This window comes from Sphaerodactylus townsendi, linkage group LG02 (genome assembly GCF_021028975.2).
Source record: "Sphaerodactylus townsendi isolate TG3544 linkage group LG02, MPM_Stown_v2.3, whole genome shotgun sequence".
Classification (NCBI taxonomy): Eukaryota; Metazoa; Chordata; class Lepidosauria; order Squamata; family Sphaerodactylidae; genus Sphaerodactylus; species Sphaerodactylus townsendi.
Window position 1 is genome coordinate 123,380,751 of NC_059426.1, and position 16,759 is coordinate 123,397,509.

Sequence of the window (16,759 nt, forward strand, 5' to 3'; positions counted from 1 at the left end):
TGAAACCGTTCCTGAATGCTTCCCTTGATGTCTACTTCTGAATCCAGACATCTCAATATGATGGATCCATTGTGTTAGGGTTACAACACAGAACCAACACACCCCTTGTTTAGATTGGAGATCATCAACTAAAGATGTCCAAACCATCTAGTCTAGAGCAGATGAGCCATTCAGGAAAGCCTGAAGTTATTCTTTCAGTACTCAGTGATTGTGCCCAGAGGGACAGGCTAGAGACCAGATAATAACTAGCAAGTATGTTCTTCTCTAGTGTTTTTTTTTAAGAAATGGATGAATACTTGCCTCTTTGTAAGGAAGAATGCTGTGGCCCTGTGGCTGATTTATCAGCCTGCTTCTGACAATATTTCAATAACCAAGATGCACATGAATCAAGAACTTTCACAGCCCCTTAGATATCCAGCATGGTACTAAATTGAAATAATCCATTAAAATGAAGATGGTATAGTACATAAATCTGCTGCCTGGAATGTATTATTGGAGTGAAATGGAGAGATGAATACAAGTTCAGATCAGTAGAAGTTCTGTAAAAACAATGTCATCAGGAAAAGCACCTAGTTTGGTATTCCAGCCGAAAAATTCTCCAAATGGAACACGAGACTGAACATCAGATGAAATAATTAGATCATCTAATGTAGTCACTTCCTGTTTCTGTGGGGATTCTGGCTCTCAGGGGCACCAGAGTCGGAAGGAGCGCTTTTAACTCATCGTACTCTTTACTGGTTCCACGATCTACTGTGAATGGCTTCGTGACCTAAAGTCCACAGTTGAAGAATTCTTGTCATTGGAAGAGAGAAAAAGAGAGAGGAATTAAAAAGTAATGTAGTACTAATAAAAGCTAATGAGGACTGTAGTGGATCTGCTTATATTTGAAAGCCTAATTGTGCTACCGGATAATGCTATCATCAGGCATTGAATGAAACCTGACCAGTGCGCTACCCTGCAGAACAACGATTAAAACACGCGCGCCACTCGAAGATGGGGAGGCCCCACTCCAGGACTTTCTAGGAGGAGGAGTCTGGCCGCGGAAGTGCAGAGTGAGCCGGAAGCATTGCAGCACAGGGGCCTGCGCTGGGCGGGGGCAGTGGCTGCAAATGCCGTTGGTGCCGTCCACAGTGTTGTGAGTCCTCCTGGGTGGGCCCCGGTGGCTGTGCCCGTTTTGGGAGGGGGCTTCCTGAGTCTGATCTGCCGCTGTCATGCACGACGCCTTCGAGCCGGTGCAGATCCTGGAGAAGCTGCCGCTGCAGATCGACTGTCTGGCAGCGTGGGGTGAGTAAAGGGGGTCGACGGGCGAGGCAGCCTTCAGTGCCAACGACTTTGGGGCTGGGAGCAGGCCTGTCGTTTGCAAAGGCGCCGCCGCTCTCTGACTCTCGCTTATTTGGCCTGTCCCTCCCTCCCGCCTTCCTTATTAAATGTGTGCCATGATCCGTGTGGACCTGGAAGAGTTGCCACCTACTAATTATTTCAGTCATTTGGGTTTCATCCATCAGCATGCATCAAAAAAGTGCGACCAAATCCTCCCCCTAACGTTAAACGCATATCTGGTGAGGTTCAGATCAAGTGATCTTGAGCACTGGATACACATTCAAGGTATGCTCAAATTTTGTGTGACAGGTATGCTTGTGTTTATAAACAGGGACTTGTGTCCTGCATGCAGTGTCTATAAAAGTGGAGAAGCCAGGTGGATGTATTCATAGTGTGTATGATGGCCAGTGGATTCCAGGTAAATGCTGATTTGGGTTGTGAGATGTGTGATTTCACATCAGTTGTAATCCATCAGGTGGGTTACAAAAGTGTAATATGTCAAGTGGCCTCATTTAGTGGAGCATGACTTTCAGATGATACCAGGGCCAAAATAAATGAGCATCATGGCGTGTTACTGTTTGTCTTCTGTTCCATGAGAAGAATGCATGAAAAGGGTTAATCGAAAATGGAGCCCACCTAAAATCTGTGAATTGCACCTCTTGGTTACTTGGATATTTATTTATCTCTTCTTTACTTTGCTACAAGTGTGGTTGATTTGTTAGGACTTCATAAAACACTCCAGACAGTGCTTGAATAGTGTTCATATGTCTGGAAAAAAGTGTTGCAAATATACACCTGGGAGTCACAGTTTGATGGAGTGTAGGTCTTATTTATATTATGCAAATGTGCTTTGAAAAGTTCAGAAAATGTGGGGTTGATTTCTAGTGGCTATATGGAGACTCATATTTTGCTTCATTGTGAAATGGCCGGTGGATGTCTTGAAGTACATTGGATACAAAATGCTGTGCTTGCTGGGTAATCTGTGGGTAGGACAGCGAATATATGAATCACATGGAAGTTCTTAGGCAAGATGTTCCTTATTTTTGCCTTAAGAACAATGAAAGAATTCATAAACTTGAAACTTCTTACAGCTGGCTGACTCCTGTATTATCATCCATTCTAAACCATTTTGAGCCTTGTCCTCTTCTTTCTTTAATATTGATACCTTCAGTACACCTTCCCCATTATTTTGCAAGGCATGCCAAGTAGCAACAGTGTGTTCTATTGTTAAAATACCTGTGCACTCAAATGATATTTAGCGGAGGCATTTATGTCTTCACTGAGTCACTCATTCTGCCCCAGATTATTGTATTTTCAGGTCAGAAGTCTTGGGTAGAAATCAGATTGTCCAAAACAACTCACTTTTAAACTCTGCCCACCGTTCGTCATTTTAGACATTTTTTTCATGGGAAGAGAGGACCAATTTTTATAAATGCTAACGCTGACTGTAGTGGATCTGCTTATTACCCTCTACTTCGCTGCTTAGTTAGGGATTTTGTAACGAGTGATGCTTAATGTGAGAAACCTCACAGACTAAAACTAGAGAATTCACTATAATGATTTTTATCAGTGGAAAAATACCTATTCATTTTGTTTCTTTAAAATTCTCTTCAAGTATTATAAATATATAGACAGATACTATTTAAAGGTGGGATTGAACAAAGAGTGAATGTGCAGCTGCAAGAAGGGAGAGATGAGAAGTAGACCCTTATCAGACCTTTTCATAAATGGAAATTAGTGTAAAAACTGGATTTTGATATCTGGTGACCAGTGAAATTAAATTTTTTTAAATGATTGTAGGGTGTGTTTTGGTCATGTAATTGGTGTAACTTCTGAAAGGATGTCTTGGGAAACCACTGTCTGAATCCATACATTATTAACATCAAACAGTGAAATGGCCAGATTGCCAATGTATGCCTCTTTAAAAGGAGAATGAGTCTTATAGCTTGTCTTGTTTTAGTTACCTTACCTAGATAGCCAGGAAAGGCTTGGGAAAAGGATGGTGATATTCATTCCTTATTTTGGAGTAAAATGTGTGTCTGTTTGCTTAGTTTGATGTTTCACTTTCAGGAACTCCTTTTTAGTGATTGTGAACATTTCCTTGTGATTGTAAGATAGATACAAACTAAACCCCAGGTTCTCCTTCTCACTGCAGCAGATCCCTCCCCACCCCATGTAATTCTTCTGGGTAGCCTCCCCCCCCCCCCCCCCGGTGCACCAGTTTGTAGAGATGAGTGGACTGCAGTGGAAGGAGGAGAGATAAGAGTTTAATTCCATTGATGGAAAATTTAACTGGATCCAATCTATACCCCCCCCCATCAAGTACTAGTTTTAAGTTTCAACCAATAAAAATCAGATGAGCTGAACAACGCTGAGATTTACCAATAAATTATTGTGACTTCTGTTACTGTTCTTTCCTATTTGCTCCATGTCGCCTGAAAATGATAAGGACAGGAAACATTTTGTATGAAATTCAGGGGGTTCCTGATTGAGCATACTTGGATAGAAGTCCCATTGGAACACAGAGAACTTAGTTCTGCAAAAATATATTGAAAAAGTGGGTGAAATTGTCTACATACTACACATGTGCCTCAGGGATGGTATGCTTAAATGGTTACATCTTTGGAACTTTTCAATATGAAATGTATGGATTGAATAAAAGAAACAGGCTCATGTTGGGATTTGTTTTTGTTTTGGCAGAGGAATGGCTTTTAGTTGGGACAAAACAAGGACACCTTCTCCTTTACACAATTCGAAAAGAAATGGGTAAGTTTGTCAAGATTTCATCAAGCATCATTGTACAGGTAGCTTTTCAGTGACTTGACAGTATTAGCCCATTAGCAGTTTTGCTGAATATCCAGTGTCTTTCTCTGTGCATGGTGGTGGGTGTGTATAAACCTCAGATTGCCAAAGGATAGAATGAATGAAGAGGAGGATCTAGTTAGCATTTCTCACTTTACTGACTTATAAACCACAGCTTTTCTCATGAAGCTGAGAGAAAAATTCTGAACACCTAAAATTCAGATTCTGGTGATTTGGCTTTTTTGTGCCAGTGAGTTTGATAGTTGTTTGAAAGTGATATGCTCTGTGCGTAGCTCCACAGCATACATAACTGAACCATAAGAAGCAGCTGAATGGAGAAACACAGGTCTCCTTTCGCAAAAGGGTTTAGTATGTGACTATACAATGTGCTGCTGAGCTGTGATCAGGTTTCCTGCTAGTGCCAATTTTATTCAAAAACAGCTGTCAGGTGGGATTGTTTAGGTTTAGGCCATGGCAATGATTAGGTGGGTTAGCCAAACCTCACTCCCTGGCCTTAATAAAATCATATATTAACACTTACCCTGCTCCTCTACACAGAGGTAAGAAGGATATGTACAAGATGTTTAAAGTCTGGTCTACTTGACCCCTGAGGTTGCCAGTTATAGAGCAAATTAAGCATGAAATCCAGCTTTTTCCTTATTTCAGTCTGCTATCTGGTAGAAATAAAAGTTATTTGTGTTTAAACATACTACATCAAGTGAATGCTCCTCTTCTCCATTTGATATATGGGGCTGTACAATGTATTAGAATTGAGTATAAAATGTAGAGGATCACACATTGCAGCTGTATATTCAACTCTGTGGCCAGAAGCCAACTATATAACACACTTTGATGTGATTTAGAATGGGGAAGCCAACACTTAGTTGCATTTCTTCCCACAGCTGCACTAGCAGTGATATTTCTCAAATGTTTACCTTATGTTATCCTAAGTCAAGATTCAGTGTGTATTTTTCTAAGCCTACTTGAATTCAATGTTCATTGAACCAATTCTGAAATAATATAATTGCTACAAAGTTACTTTTCTTCTCAGTGTCAATAAAGGGATTTTGTGAGGGCATCCCCACATTATAAAATTGCTGGTTACTTTGTACTGAAAAATCACTCAAAAATGAACTCTTTTTGGCAACGCAACAGTTTTCACCAAACTGCTGTCATTGTGGATCGCTTCACCAATCTGTGTAACTTTATAGCTTATATTGTGAAAAGGAGGCTGGGGAAATCAGGGAAAGGCAAAGGCAGGAAAGAAAGTGGAAGAATGGGAGAGAAGAGTGAATGTATGCAAATGCAGTTGCACCTAATTAAGTTTCATGTTGGTTGAAGATGTAACTAATGCACAGGTGTCAAACTCGTGGCCCTCCAAATGTTATGGACTACAGTTCCCATCATCCCCTGCCAGCATTATGTTGGCAGGGGATGATGGGAACTGTAGTCCATAACATCTGGAGGGCCGTGAGTTTGACACCTATGAACTAATGAATACAGCTGATGGAAGAGAACATGCTGGGCATCAGTCAGGTAGTGACATTCTAAGTACCTCTTTAGAAAAGTTACAAAAATGGCGAGTGAGGTTGAGGTTGTGTTTCTCTTTTGGACCAATACCATTGCCTTCTTAGAGAAACCGCATTGCTCTAGTTTTTGCAGGGAGGCTAGATTCTTTGAGGAACCCCAGATGGAATTAATTTTTATCACTTTAGCCTGCCTGTACCAGACAAGTCATGCTGTTTTTGAGTTGCTCTTGTCTCACTTGGTAAATTTTTCCCCCTTTTTGCATCAACATCAGGAGAGGTTACGACATCAGAAAGTGGCTGTAAGTTTGTATCCATCAACCTCCTTTAAACCCTTGTGGTGAAGTGTTTTTATTTGTGCTTTGTAGAGATTGGATTGCTAGTATTTGACCTAGATAAAGGGTGCTGGGGGCTTTTTTTCCCTAGAGTTGATTTTAAAAAATCTTTTGTTAAATTAACCCACGAGATCACAAGGCTGTGTGGTCTGGTTTACTGGTGCTGCAATGTGCAGTTGCCCAATTCCTTATAACCCTCAGGTGTATCTGCGAGACTTGCAGCTCCTCTAAACTGATAAAAGAACTTTGCAGGGAATTTTGCAATAAAAAAAATTGGATGTAAATTCGAAACGTTTGTTTGCTCTAAATTCTTTGCTGTTTGGTAGGTTGCAACAGGTTTGAAGTGAAGCTAGAGAAATCGCACAAGAACTTCTCGAAGAAGATTCAGCAGGTGGGTGTTATAGCTTTCGATGCAGGTGACATTCTAGCATTGGAAGAATTTACATGAAGGCCAGTGTGAGTTCCCCTCAGCCCCAGCTGCCCCCCCTTCACTTCCCTCGCTCTCCTCCAGGGGTTCCAGGTCGGGCTGGGAGGGGGAAGCAAGGCAGAGTGAAGGCAGGTGTCTTGCTCTCTTTGGCCGTGGCAGGGAGATTCCCCAGAGTGATGTGGAGTCTCCCCTGCCCTATTCCTCCCCGGCCATGCCTCTCCCAGCTGCCTTTATGGGTGTTGTTCTGACCCCCACGGACCCATTCCAGTCACCCAGCAGCCCAACACTTTCTCCAAACCCTTCCAACAGGGCTGCGATTAGCCAGATTGCCTGTCTCTCTTCTCCTGTTCCTGCCTTCCCCATTACCTCGCTCTTGCTTTGCCTTGATGTTTCCCTCAGACACTGAGGCCTGGCTGCCTTTGGTGATTTCCACTGCCCTCCTGTCGTGCATCTCCTCACTATTCCTCCCATCTGGGCAGAGGACCCCTGCTGCAGTCTGCTGCTTCTGAGTTTCCGCAGCCCACCTTGGGACTGCCTGATCTCCCCATCTGCGGGCGTGTCCCGGCTGCTGGCTCTCATCCTGCTCTTTCCCTCTGCCTCCGCTTGTCATGCTGAAGTAGGGCTGGGCTTCAGTCTCTCTGGATGGGCTGTTGGTGGCAGGGTGTGCTGTTGGGGGCCAAAAGACCCACGTCAGCCCAGAAATCATTTTGACTGGAATCAGTTGACACTTACAGTATTTGCTAAGCATTCTGTTATAATTGCTACGAGAAAAGCCAGCATTAAAGTAATGTGGAGCTGTTGTGGATGTGGAATAATACACTTTTTACATTTTGGTGACTCCTCTCTCCCTTTTTTCAAATAAAACATCTGGGGGTGGCATCAGATTAAGAGGAGAACTGATGGGGGTGCAATGAAATTTTTCAAACACTTCTAAACTAGTTACCCACTCAAGTGTGTCTCCAACAGATAAAAGATGTAGGTCTCTCTACAGTTTTGGAGAAAAAAAGATCCTCTGCCAATGGTGAAGAAAAGATACCCTTGGGAAAAGTAATGAAACTTTGTGTTTTGTACATTTCTCCAACCCATTTCCCTGATAGCTTCATTACATAGTTCTTGGCTGTCATCTTAGAGTCACTTATCTGTAGGCAGGTCACCCACATAGTGATCAGATCCCTGGTTTGAGTCCCTTATTTCAGTAAGTCAATTTAGTTTTTAGTTAAGCTCTGACTGCAAATCATTTACAATATTGTCTTTTTTTTTAGATTCATGTTGTGCCCCAGTTCAAAATTTTGGTCAGTTTGTTAGGTAAGTGAAATAAGTACTTGAGTTTTGAGCTACTTCTGTTCTGCGGCAAGGAGACAGCTGATTTTCCTTAATGTTGTCCTTTCTTCCAACATCAGTGGAGTTATTTAATAACTTTTTATAAAGAGTTCTTGAAACAAATTGTATTTTCTTGCTGATAAATTTGTCTAGCAGTTTGTGATACTTTTTCCATCATTTAGCTGGCAAACAATTATCGTCTTTGGCAACTGAACAATTTAGCAACATTTTTGAGAGACACTGTTGTGGGTAGAGCATAAGACCAGGCTCTGGGGGACACATGTTTGAATCTCTGTTTTGCTGCTGGCTAACCTTGGCCCAGTCACACATTCTTGGCCTAACCTATATCACATAGAGTGATTGTTTTGTAAGGGTGAAATAGAAGAGGAGGAAACGGTGTCATAAGCTTCTTTGGGTGCCCACTGGGAAGCAAGGCAGTAAAATGTTTGCAACATTAAATCTTATGCATCCTTTGGATTAAGATATTTTAACTGTTCATTTATTGAAAACATTTGTCATAAGAACATAAGAACTAGCCTGCTGGATCAGACCAGAGTCCATCTAGCCCAGCATTCTGCTACTCGCAGTGGCCCACCAGGTGCCTTTGGGAGCTCACATGCAGGATGTGAAAGCAATGGCCTGCTGCTGCTGCTGCTCCTGAGCACCTGGTCTGCTAAGGCATTTGCAATCTGAGATCAAGGAGGATCAAGATTGGTAGCCATAGATTGACTTCTCCTCCATAAATCTGTCCAAGCCCTTTTTAAAGCTATCCAGGTTAGTGGCCATCACCACCTCCTGTGGCAGCATATTCCAAACACCAATCACACGTTGTGTGAAGAAGTGTTTCCTTTTATTAGTCCTAATTCTTCCCCCCAGCATTTTCAATGAATGCCCCCTGGTTCTAGTCATCTTGTCATCTGTTGCCAACTTTGAAAGTGGCTTGAGAGTAAAGAAAGAACTTCAACTTAATCCTTTTGTGATGCAACAATAATTTAGCTGTCTTTTCCCAAACAGAAAACAGCATTTATGTTCATGATCTGTTGACATTTCAACAGATCACGATGGTTTCCAAGGCTAAGGGAGCAACTCTCTTCACCTGTGATCTGCAGGCAAGTACAAGGACCTGAGGTTTTTTTTAAATTCCAGTCTTGAAAGGGGGGCCTGACTTTGACATCTGTTTGACAAGTTGATCGTGTCCAATGAAACAGAAGGCTTATTTGGTGAGACGATATCGATTGTAAATTGCCTCTGAAACTCATGCTTTGAGAAGAGAATTTACAATCAAGAAGACTTGTACTGCTTGCCATTAATGGCAGTTTCTGCTCTATGAGATGGGGGTTGTTGAGTCTATTCTGGGCTGGAAATAGTCACATCACAATTAAAATGTTGTGAATACATTTAGCTCATTTGCATTCCTGATTGATCTCTGAGTAGGCCAATGAAGTCAAAAGCCTTGGTATCTTAGGAGGAAGAGCTAGAAGCAAACTGGAATAAGTACTTTCCATTGTGACCACCTGTTGTTTTCTTGGTTGTTTATAAGGCTACTGGGGATGCCATTTGATAACCAATAGATGAGGCCAGAAAGAAACTTTCTTGAGGTGTCTTTTTGTTTGTTGCACTTTATGGGTTTATGCCGTGTGTTACCACTTACTGTTGCAGCTCATGTTTACTATCAGTCAGGGATTTGTGTAGATAACAGTGCAGAGCTGGAAGAAGGACTGGTGCCATGTCTTGTCCTGCTACTCAACTCCTTGCAAAAAAAAGAAATCCCATTTCTGGAAGCACTGGATGTTAGATGTCAAATAAAGTAGGCAAAATAATACGATATGAAGACTCTGGTAACAGAATTAGAGTGTTGTGTTTGTAGTATTTTGGCTCGTGAGTACAGCCAACCTTCCAACATTGATACCTGGAATCCGTTTCATTCCACAGCACTCTGATACGGGAGAAGAAGTCCTAAGGATGTGTGTAGCAGTGAAAAAGAAACTACAGCTCTATTACTGGAAAGACAGAGAGTTCCATGAACTGCAGGTGAGTTCAGCCTTCAGTGCCCCCTTGACATAAAAAACCCTTTCCCTTGTTACTTAGTTATTAATGCTAGCTACTCTTAGCTTCAGTTTTAGAGCTGTGTAGTAATGGATCAAAACCAGCTACATGTAAGGTAATTCAGGTTCCCCCTAGCTAAGCTAGTATCAGGTAGCAAGTTACAGGGAATTGCTGTTCCTTATTTATTTATTGAAGTTATTACACGACTACTGTCCCACTCCTTAATTTCATGAAATTTCTAAGGAAGCTACCAACAGCCAATTAAAACAAACTTTATTGGTTAAAAATATAAGTTAAAAAAAACCCAAACATAAACCAGTAACATTACAAGAAGAAGCAGAACTCAACAACAACATAAAAACCAGAAGCAGCAAAGGAGTCTCTATTCCTCAGGGTCTGTCCATCTTTGCTTTGTTCCTTAATATATAAGGAAAACCATTACATTGTCAACACTAGTTTTGAGAAAGCCTAGTGCCTCTTAGCCACAAACTGTACCTCCTATATGGTGGGGAAACAAGGGCCTCTAAGGAAGATCTTAATGTGGCAGGTAGGTTTCTTTCGGAGTAGGTTGGAGCATATGAGAGAATTTCAGAAGAACATCAGCTTCTGTTTTCATACGTTACTTCAAAGCTTTTGACTGTGGATAGTGAAAAGCTATGGTTGGTGTTCCTTCCTATTTAATATTTTTCATCTTTTGCTTCTTCTGTAGAGAGGAACAAATGTCAGAATTGACCCCAAATAAGAAACCATTAGAAAATAGCTTAAGTGTTCATGTTTTTGTTTAAAGAGTAGATCTCACACCATTGTGTTTAATTTTGTCAAGTTTGTTTTGGGATAGATGATTGAGGTGTTGGTAAGGGATGCTGTCATGTGCATGTTTTACGTATATAGGACAAGCTACCACTGAAGGACAGTGCTGAAAATCCTGGTGACAGTCAACAAGGCTTTTCCCTCTCTTTGCTGTACAGGGTGACTTAAGTGTGCCAGATGTACCCAAGTCAATGGCATGGTGTAAAAATTCCATCTGTGTGGGTTTCAAGAGGGACTACTATATAATAAGGGTAAGAACAATCAAGAAAAAGAAATGCTGTTTTTCCAGAGAACTCATTGGAAGTGGAAGGGCTACAGTATGAATTACTTATACAAAAATCAGTATGATTTTGTTAGAGCTAGGAAGCTAAGCTGAATTAGTTATGATTAGTACTTGGAGGGGAAACCACCAAAGAAGTCTGTAGTTGCTATGTAGAGGCAGGCAGTGGCAAACTACCTGTGTTCATCTGTTCCCTTAGAAACCCTACAGTATTGACATGTTGGCTGTGACTTGACGGTCCTTTCCATATGATGGCCCTTGTGAGATATCCCTGATTGGATAGTCCCAGAAAGCAGATGGGTGTCAAATGTTCCGTTTTCTAAGCCCATAAGAACATCAGAAGAGCTCTACTCTGACAATATCCTGTGCCGCTACTCCAACATCCTGTTACCTGCAATAATTAACTAGATATCCCTGGGGAAGTCCACCAGCAAGACAAGAAGGTTGTTGCCACACAGCAACTGATATTTGGTGGCATACTGCTTCTGAACACAGAGTTTCACTTTAAATTCCAGTTCTAAAAACTATAATCAAGTAATTTTGGTGCATGGGTTATCACGAGTGAGGATACACATTTTATCTCTTCTGCGGCGGTGGTTGGTTAAGCTGGTATTAAGAAATGTGATTTTTCTTTCACAGGTGGATGGAAAGGGTTCCATCAAAGAACTCTTCCCCACAGGAAAGCAGCTTGAGCCACTGGTAGCCCCTTTGGCAGGTGGCAAAGTTGCTGTCGGCCAAGATGATTTAACTGTTGTACTGAATGAAGAAGGGATGTGTACACAGAAATGTGCCTTGAATTGGACTGATATCCCAATAGCCATGGGTAATTACCTAGTTCTTTGTCATTTAATCCAACCTTAATTGCCCTCTGCCATAGCAATCTCATGTGACTCAAGCAACTTAAATTGACTTGACAAATGTTGATGTTAACTTCTGCTTAATAAGACAATATGAAAATGTGACTTGTCATTCACTTCCATTAAGAATGGTATAGGTTAAATTCACCTTCTGTGTTTTGGTTTTCCTTTAATTACAGTGGACATAAAATTACTAAAAGTGCTTTTTGTGTACGATCAAAAGGCACAAATTTTACAACAAGCAGAGCAAAGGCTAAAGTAATTTTTATAGAAGCAATTTGCCATTTGCAAACATAGCTATAGGAGACATTGATCTTGTACCATATCCTGTTGCTGACTGTTGTATTTCTAAAACAGAGCATCAACCTCCATATATTGTGGCGGTACTTCCAAGGTATGTCGAGATCCGTACTTATGAGCCCCGTCTCCTAGTACAGAGTATTGAGCTGCAGAGGCCACGGTTCATTACCTCAGGAGGGTATGAATGTTTTATTTTTGTGTCCTTTCTTTTTATCTTTGTGAACTGTATTGTTGTGTGTGCATTTCTATACCAAATTAGCTATGTTTGACTTCTTAATTTTTAAAATATTTGGGGAATGCACATCTCCCATTTTATTATGGAATTCTAAGTGGTCTTTTCTTCTTTCTTTCAGTACAAATATTGTGTATGTGGCCAGCAATCATTTTGTTTGGCGACTTATTCCAGTTTCCATTGCAACTCAGATTCAGCAGCTTCTCCAAGATAAGCAATTTGAATTGGCTCTGCAGTTGGCTGTAAGTGGGAGGTTGGAGACAATCTATGTCTATACTGATTGTTGAACTCTGTATGCTGCTACTCTGTAAAAGCTGCCTCAAAACACTGTCATGGGACCCAAGAGTTGAAATTCTCTATTTGGCCCTTTAGATGATACATAAAACTAGATTTTACTTTCATCATCATGACTTAGAAAAATTGGTTTTGGGTTTTAATACTGCACTTCTAGTGTGCATTTTTCTGTGCACTCTTAATCTCAGGATTGTGGCAGTCTTGTTTCCATAAAGTTTATTTTGCAGAAATAACATGACTACTCGGTGATGTTCAGATGTTCTGCAACATTGGTCTGTCAGTTGACACTTTTCCAGGTGTAATGCTGCAAAGATCTAACAATTCGATGCAGTTTGGTTATTGTGAAGTTACTAGCCTATGTAACTTAACCTTCATAATTGCAGTTAGCATTCAATAGCAATGGTTTTATGAATGTTGTTTTTCTGCTTTCCTCATTTGTGTCAAGGGCAGCCAAATCCAGATGGAGGGGCAGGGGGAAGGGTGGCGGGGGAGCAGGCAAATGCACATGGGAAGCGGCGGAAGGCCATAGAGACACCTTTGTCCCCTATGCTATCACAAGGGGCACCCCCACCAGTAGAGAGGGCAGAGCAGCTGGCAGCCAGTCCCCCAAGCTCCATGGTAGCAAAACCAGGAAGTTGGGACTGCTGCAGAGCAATGCTGGGATCTGATCAGACATCAGGGTGGGGGTGGAACGAGGAGTTCTCGAGAGCGTCAGCTTCCATCGGCATTTCAGCTCAGGAATGCCTGCCCCTAGACCTGCCTGTGCAGCCTGTGTGACAGTTCGGGCAGTGGAAAGGTTTTTTTGTTTTCTGTCCCTCTGCACCTTCTGAAGCCCCTTTGTAGGTGGCACAGTGGTGCCTTTGCCAGGTCACCCCTGGCTGCTGCAGTGCTCCCCCTCCCCAATTGGATTGCACTCTAAGTGAATGAGATTCTTCAGCTGCTCCTGTATTGGTCATACTTGGTGCTTTAAAGAGAATGATGTCTAATACAAGCTTCCGTTTCTTTTCTTGGGTACTCTTTCTGCTTTTTCACTAGTTCTGCCAGTTTATTTAAATAACGTGCAGTTTTCTACAGCCATATATATTTATATTCTTTTTATCTCATTCTCTGATTTTATAATCAAGTTATCTTACTTTAAAATTCCCTGTTAATGCTTCTTAATTTCATTTTATCATTTTTTTGTCTTTATGCTTATTAGGATATGAAGGATGACTCTGATAATGAGAAGCAACAACAGATCCATCATATTAAGAATCTTTATGCCTTCAATCTCTTTTGCCAAAAACGCTTTGATGAATCTATGCAGGTTTTTGCTAAGCTTGGGACAGGTAACTTACTTGGACTCGAAGGAGGGCGGGTATGGGAGACAATGTTAACCCCTGAAGTCTGATGCTAAAGTTGTACATGATGTGAGCCCTCAGAATTCTGGGACTCTGAATTTTTCATATTGAAGTTTAAGAAGTGAAATTGCTGGCCTGGTAAAGTATAAATGCAAATGATCTGTAACTGCTGGCTTATTTAAGAACACCTGATGTTGTAGCTTTGCTGAAGCATAGTGGGTTAGCTTGATGGACAGGAGGTGCGGCCTGTAAAGGTAGGGCATGCATATCTTTTTAGAATAGTGAGATGTAGGATTCCTTAATTAATACTCTTGGAGGCCCTCATGATCTCAGAGGAAACATTTTTTCTTTAGGAACAGAACTACAGACTTCTTGACTTGGAGAAGAGGATTTTTTTAATGGAGACAAATAGCCAAAATGGCAAATTGCCCACCAGCCAGGAAGGGGCAAGACAGATGGATATTTTGAGTGGGTTCATAAAAGGTTTGGGATGTGCACCTTAACTGGCTTGGAGAAAAGATAAATGTGAGAATTCATTCCCAGTTTCAGAATAGGTTAATGATTAACCTTCCCAGCTAGAAGAGAAAGGGTTAAAAGATTTGAATACACCTATCAGTAGCATGCAAACCAAGGCCTGGGAACAGGGAGCAAATGGAATGAAGCCTTTCTTGACTAGTCTTTGTTTTCAGAACTCCTGTGAACTTATGTCCTTCCCAGGGAAGAGAATTCCAAGGCAACACCAGTGACAGTATAGCCTAGTTAGCATCATATACTGTAGTAATGGTATCCTTTTTTCACTTTTTCTGGTGCCCCCTTTTTCCTTGGTGCCTTAAGCATCTGCTCTTTATGCTTAATGGTTAATCCAGGACTACCTCTCATATGCACCCAATTTCTCCTTCCCTCTTGGGCAAAGTTGGTGACAAGGGAAGTGAGGAGGAGAACAACTCTTTTACCATCATAACTAATCATTACGAGAGAGTAATTAATTACTCCCTGTGAAGCATGAGTTTAATCAGTGGAACACTTCATGATAGTTACAGTTTTGGAATTGGAATTGTGGTTGTATTGAGCTGCAGGGACATTTGTCGAATTAGAGGGGTTTAAATTCATGTTAGAAAGCCTTGTAAAATGGACGGTATCAAAACTGATCATGGTTATAGTTCTAATTTAAAAGTATTGGCTTAACAATTATGTATTTTGTTTAGATCCTACACATGTGATGGGTCTTTATCCTGAACTGTTGCCAAGTGATTATAAGAAACAGCTCCAATATCCCAATCCTGTGCCCGTTCTCTCTCCGGCAGAACTGGAGAAAGCACATTTGGCACTTATAGATTACTTAACTCAGGTAAGTAGTGGACATCCTGCTGTTGGTAGTGGCTGTTTGTGTGAATGATATGTCATAGGTCAATAAAAAAACTGTATCTTACTGGACTTTTAAAAATAAATGTTAGGTGAACCAACAGGCGGTGAACTTCAATTTGACAAAGTGTCAAAGTATTCACATAAATAATTGTCATGATATTTTTTAAAAATCACTGTCTTGGTTGCTATCTGATTTGCCTGCTTGCTTGCTTGTTTCTACAGCTTGTTTGCTTGTTTTTACAGCACAAAAGACATATCTCTTCTCCCAAGGAGTTCATAATCTAAATTTGACAGTGGGAGGAGATAGTTAAAGGGGAGGTGAGGAAAGGAGGCAAGGATGACAAATTAATTGAGAGAAATGAGAGAGGCCAGAGAGAATAAGCAATTGTATTTGATAAACATGGCAGCAATAGCACCCTCCTTCTGAATCATAGAATCATAAGAGTTGGAAGAGACCACAAGGGCCATCTCCAACCACTGCCATGCAAGAACAGACAATCAAAGCACCCCTGCAGATGGTCAGCCAGGTCTGTTTAAAACTTCCAAAGAAGGAGACTCCACCACACTCTAAGGAAGTGTATTCCACTGTCGAACACCCCTAACTGTCTGGAAGTTCCTCATGTGCGCGCCTCTGCTCTGCCCTGTGCCCCTGGGGGGATGTATTTCTTCCCTCCTAACCCTTCACGGTCGTTGTTTTCACTGTCCTTGGCCCTGGTCTCAACAGGGCGGTTATTCACTTTGAGCCTGCAGAGCCACAGGTTAGAGGTTGCTCCTTTCCCTCACTCTCTTGCCCTCCTTGCCCCCTCTTCTGCATTGCCCCTTGCCTGCCCTGTCCCTGCCGGGTCGGGCCTCTGTTCTCTCCCTTCCAATTCCTTTCTCCTTCTCCTCCTGCTTCTCTCTCTTGCTCGCCTCCTTCTCACTCCCCATCCCTTGTCTCTGTGTCCTCCTTAAATCCCCCCCCCCCGTCCACCAGAGTCTCCCTCCTCCCAAGGCCTGATTGGCCAGTGGGACATGGCTCCTGATGTTGTGGCTGGGCTTGGTCGGCTGCCGTGCCCCAATCCCTGTCCTGCCTTTTAAGGCAGGGGCAGGACCAGGTGATCGGCCGGGTCGGCTGTTTTCCCAGCTGGGCCAGGTGTGGGTGGTCTGTTCGTGGCGTTCCAGATCTGGGAAGGCTGGTCTGAGGCTGCCTGTGACCCTGTGCATTCCCCTGTTCCAGACTGCCACCCCAAGGCTCTTGTTCTCCAGGAGTCCTCAAAGATTATAGCAAGCGGTTCTGAGATTACTTCTGCCAGTTATTTAAATACCCTGGGATGTAGTTCATCAGGGCCTGGAGATTTGAATTCATTTAAGGTAGCCAGATATTCCTGTACCGCCTCTTTATTTATTCTGTGCTGAATTTCTCCCACTTCTGTTCCATTTTCCCCTGGATGAGCACTGTTTTCTTTTTGAGAAAAGACTGAGGCAAAGAGGGTGTTAAGTAGTTCTGCCTTTTCTCCATCCCCTAC

General features: G+C 42.0%; 1 protein-coding gene across 3 annotated transcripts in view; it reads left to right on the top strand.

The window, feature by feature from the left end:
* Positions 1-1,077: 1,077 nt before the first annotated feature.
* VPS39 (VPS39 subunit of HOPS complex) overlaps positions 1,078-16,759 on the top strand; it is a 34,107-nt gene continuing 18,425 nt past the window's right edge. The window contains exons 1-13 of one of the 3 annotated variants that reach the window (XM_048484941.1): positions 1,078-1,284; positions 4,021-4,086; positions 5,924-5,950; positions 6,310-6,374; positions 7,673-7,715; positions 8,745-8,839; positions 9,663-9,761; positions 10,745-10,837; positions 11,506-11,689; positions 12,081-12,201; positions 12,377-12,497; positions 13,748-13,877; positions 15,095-15,237. In XM_048484941.1, the coding sequence (XP_048340898.1) occupies positions 1,212-1,284; positions 4,021-4,086; positions 5,924-5,950; positions 6,310-6,374; positions 7,673-7,715; positions 8,745-8,839; positions 9,663-9,761; positions 10,745-10,837; positions 11,506-11,689; positions 12,081-12,201; positions 12,377-12,497; positions 13,748-13,877; positions 15,095-15,237 (1,260 nt within the window). In that variant the 5' untranslated portion in view covers positions 1,078-1,211. Of the gene's footprint in view, positions 1,285-4,020; positions 4,087-5,923; positions 5,951-6,309; positions 6,375-7,672; positions 7,716-8,744; positions 8,840-9,662; positions 9,762-10,744; positions 10,838-11,505; positions 11,690-12,080; positions 12,202-12,376; positions 12,498-13,747; positions 13,878-15,094; positions 15,238-16,759 lie in introns of those variants that run through there. The other 2 variants (XM_048484942.1, XM_048484943.1) reach the window with 2 other exon arrangements.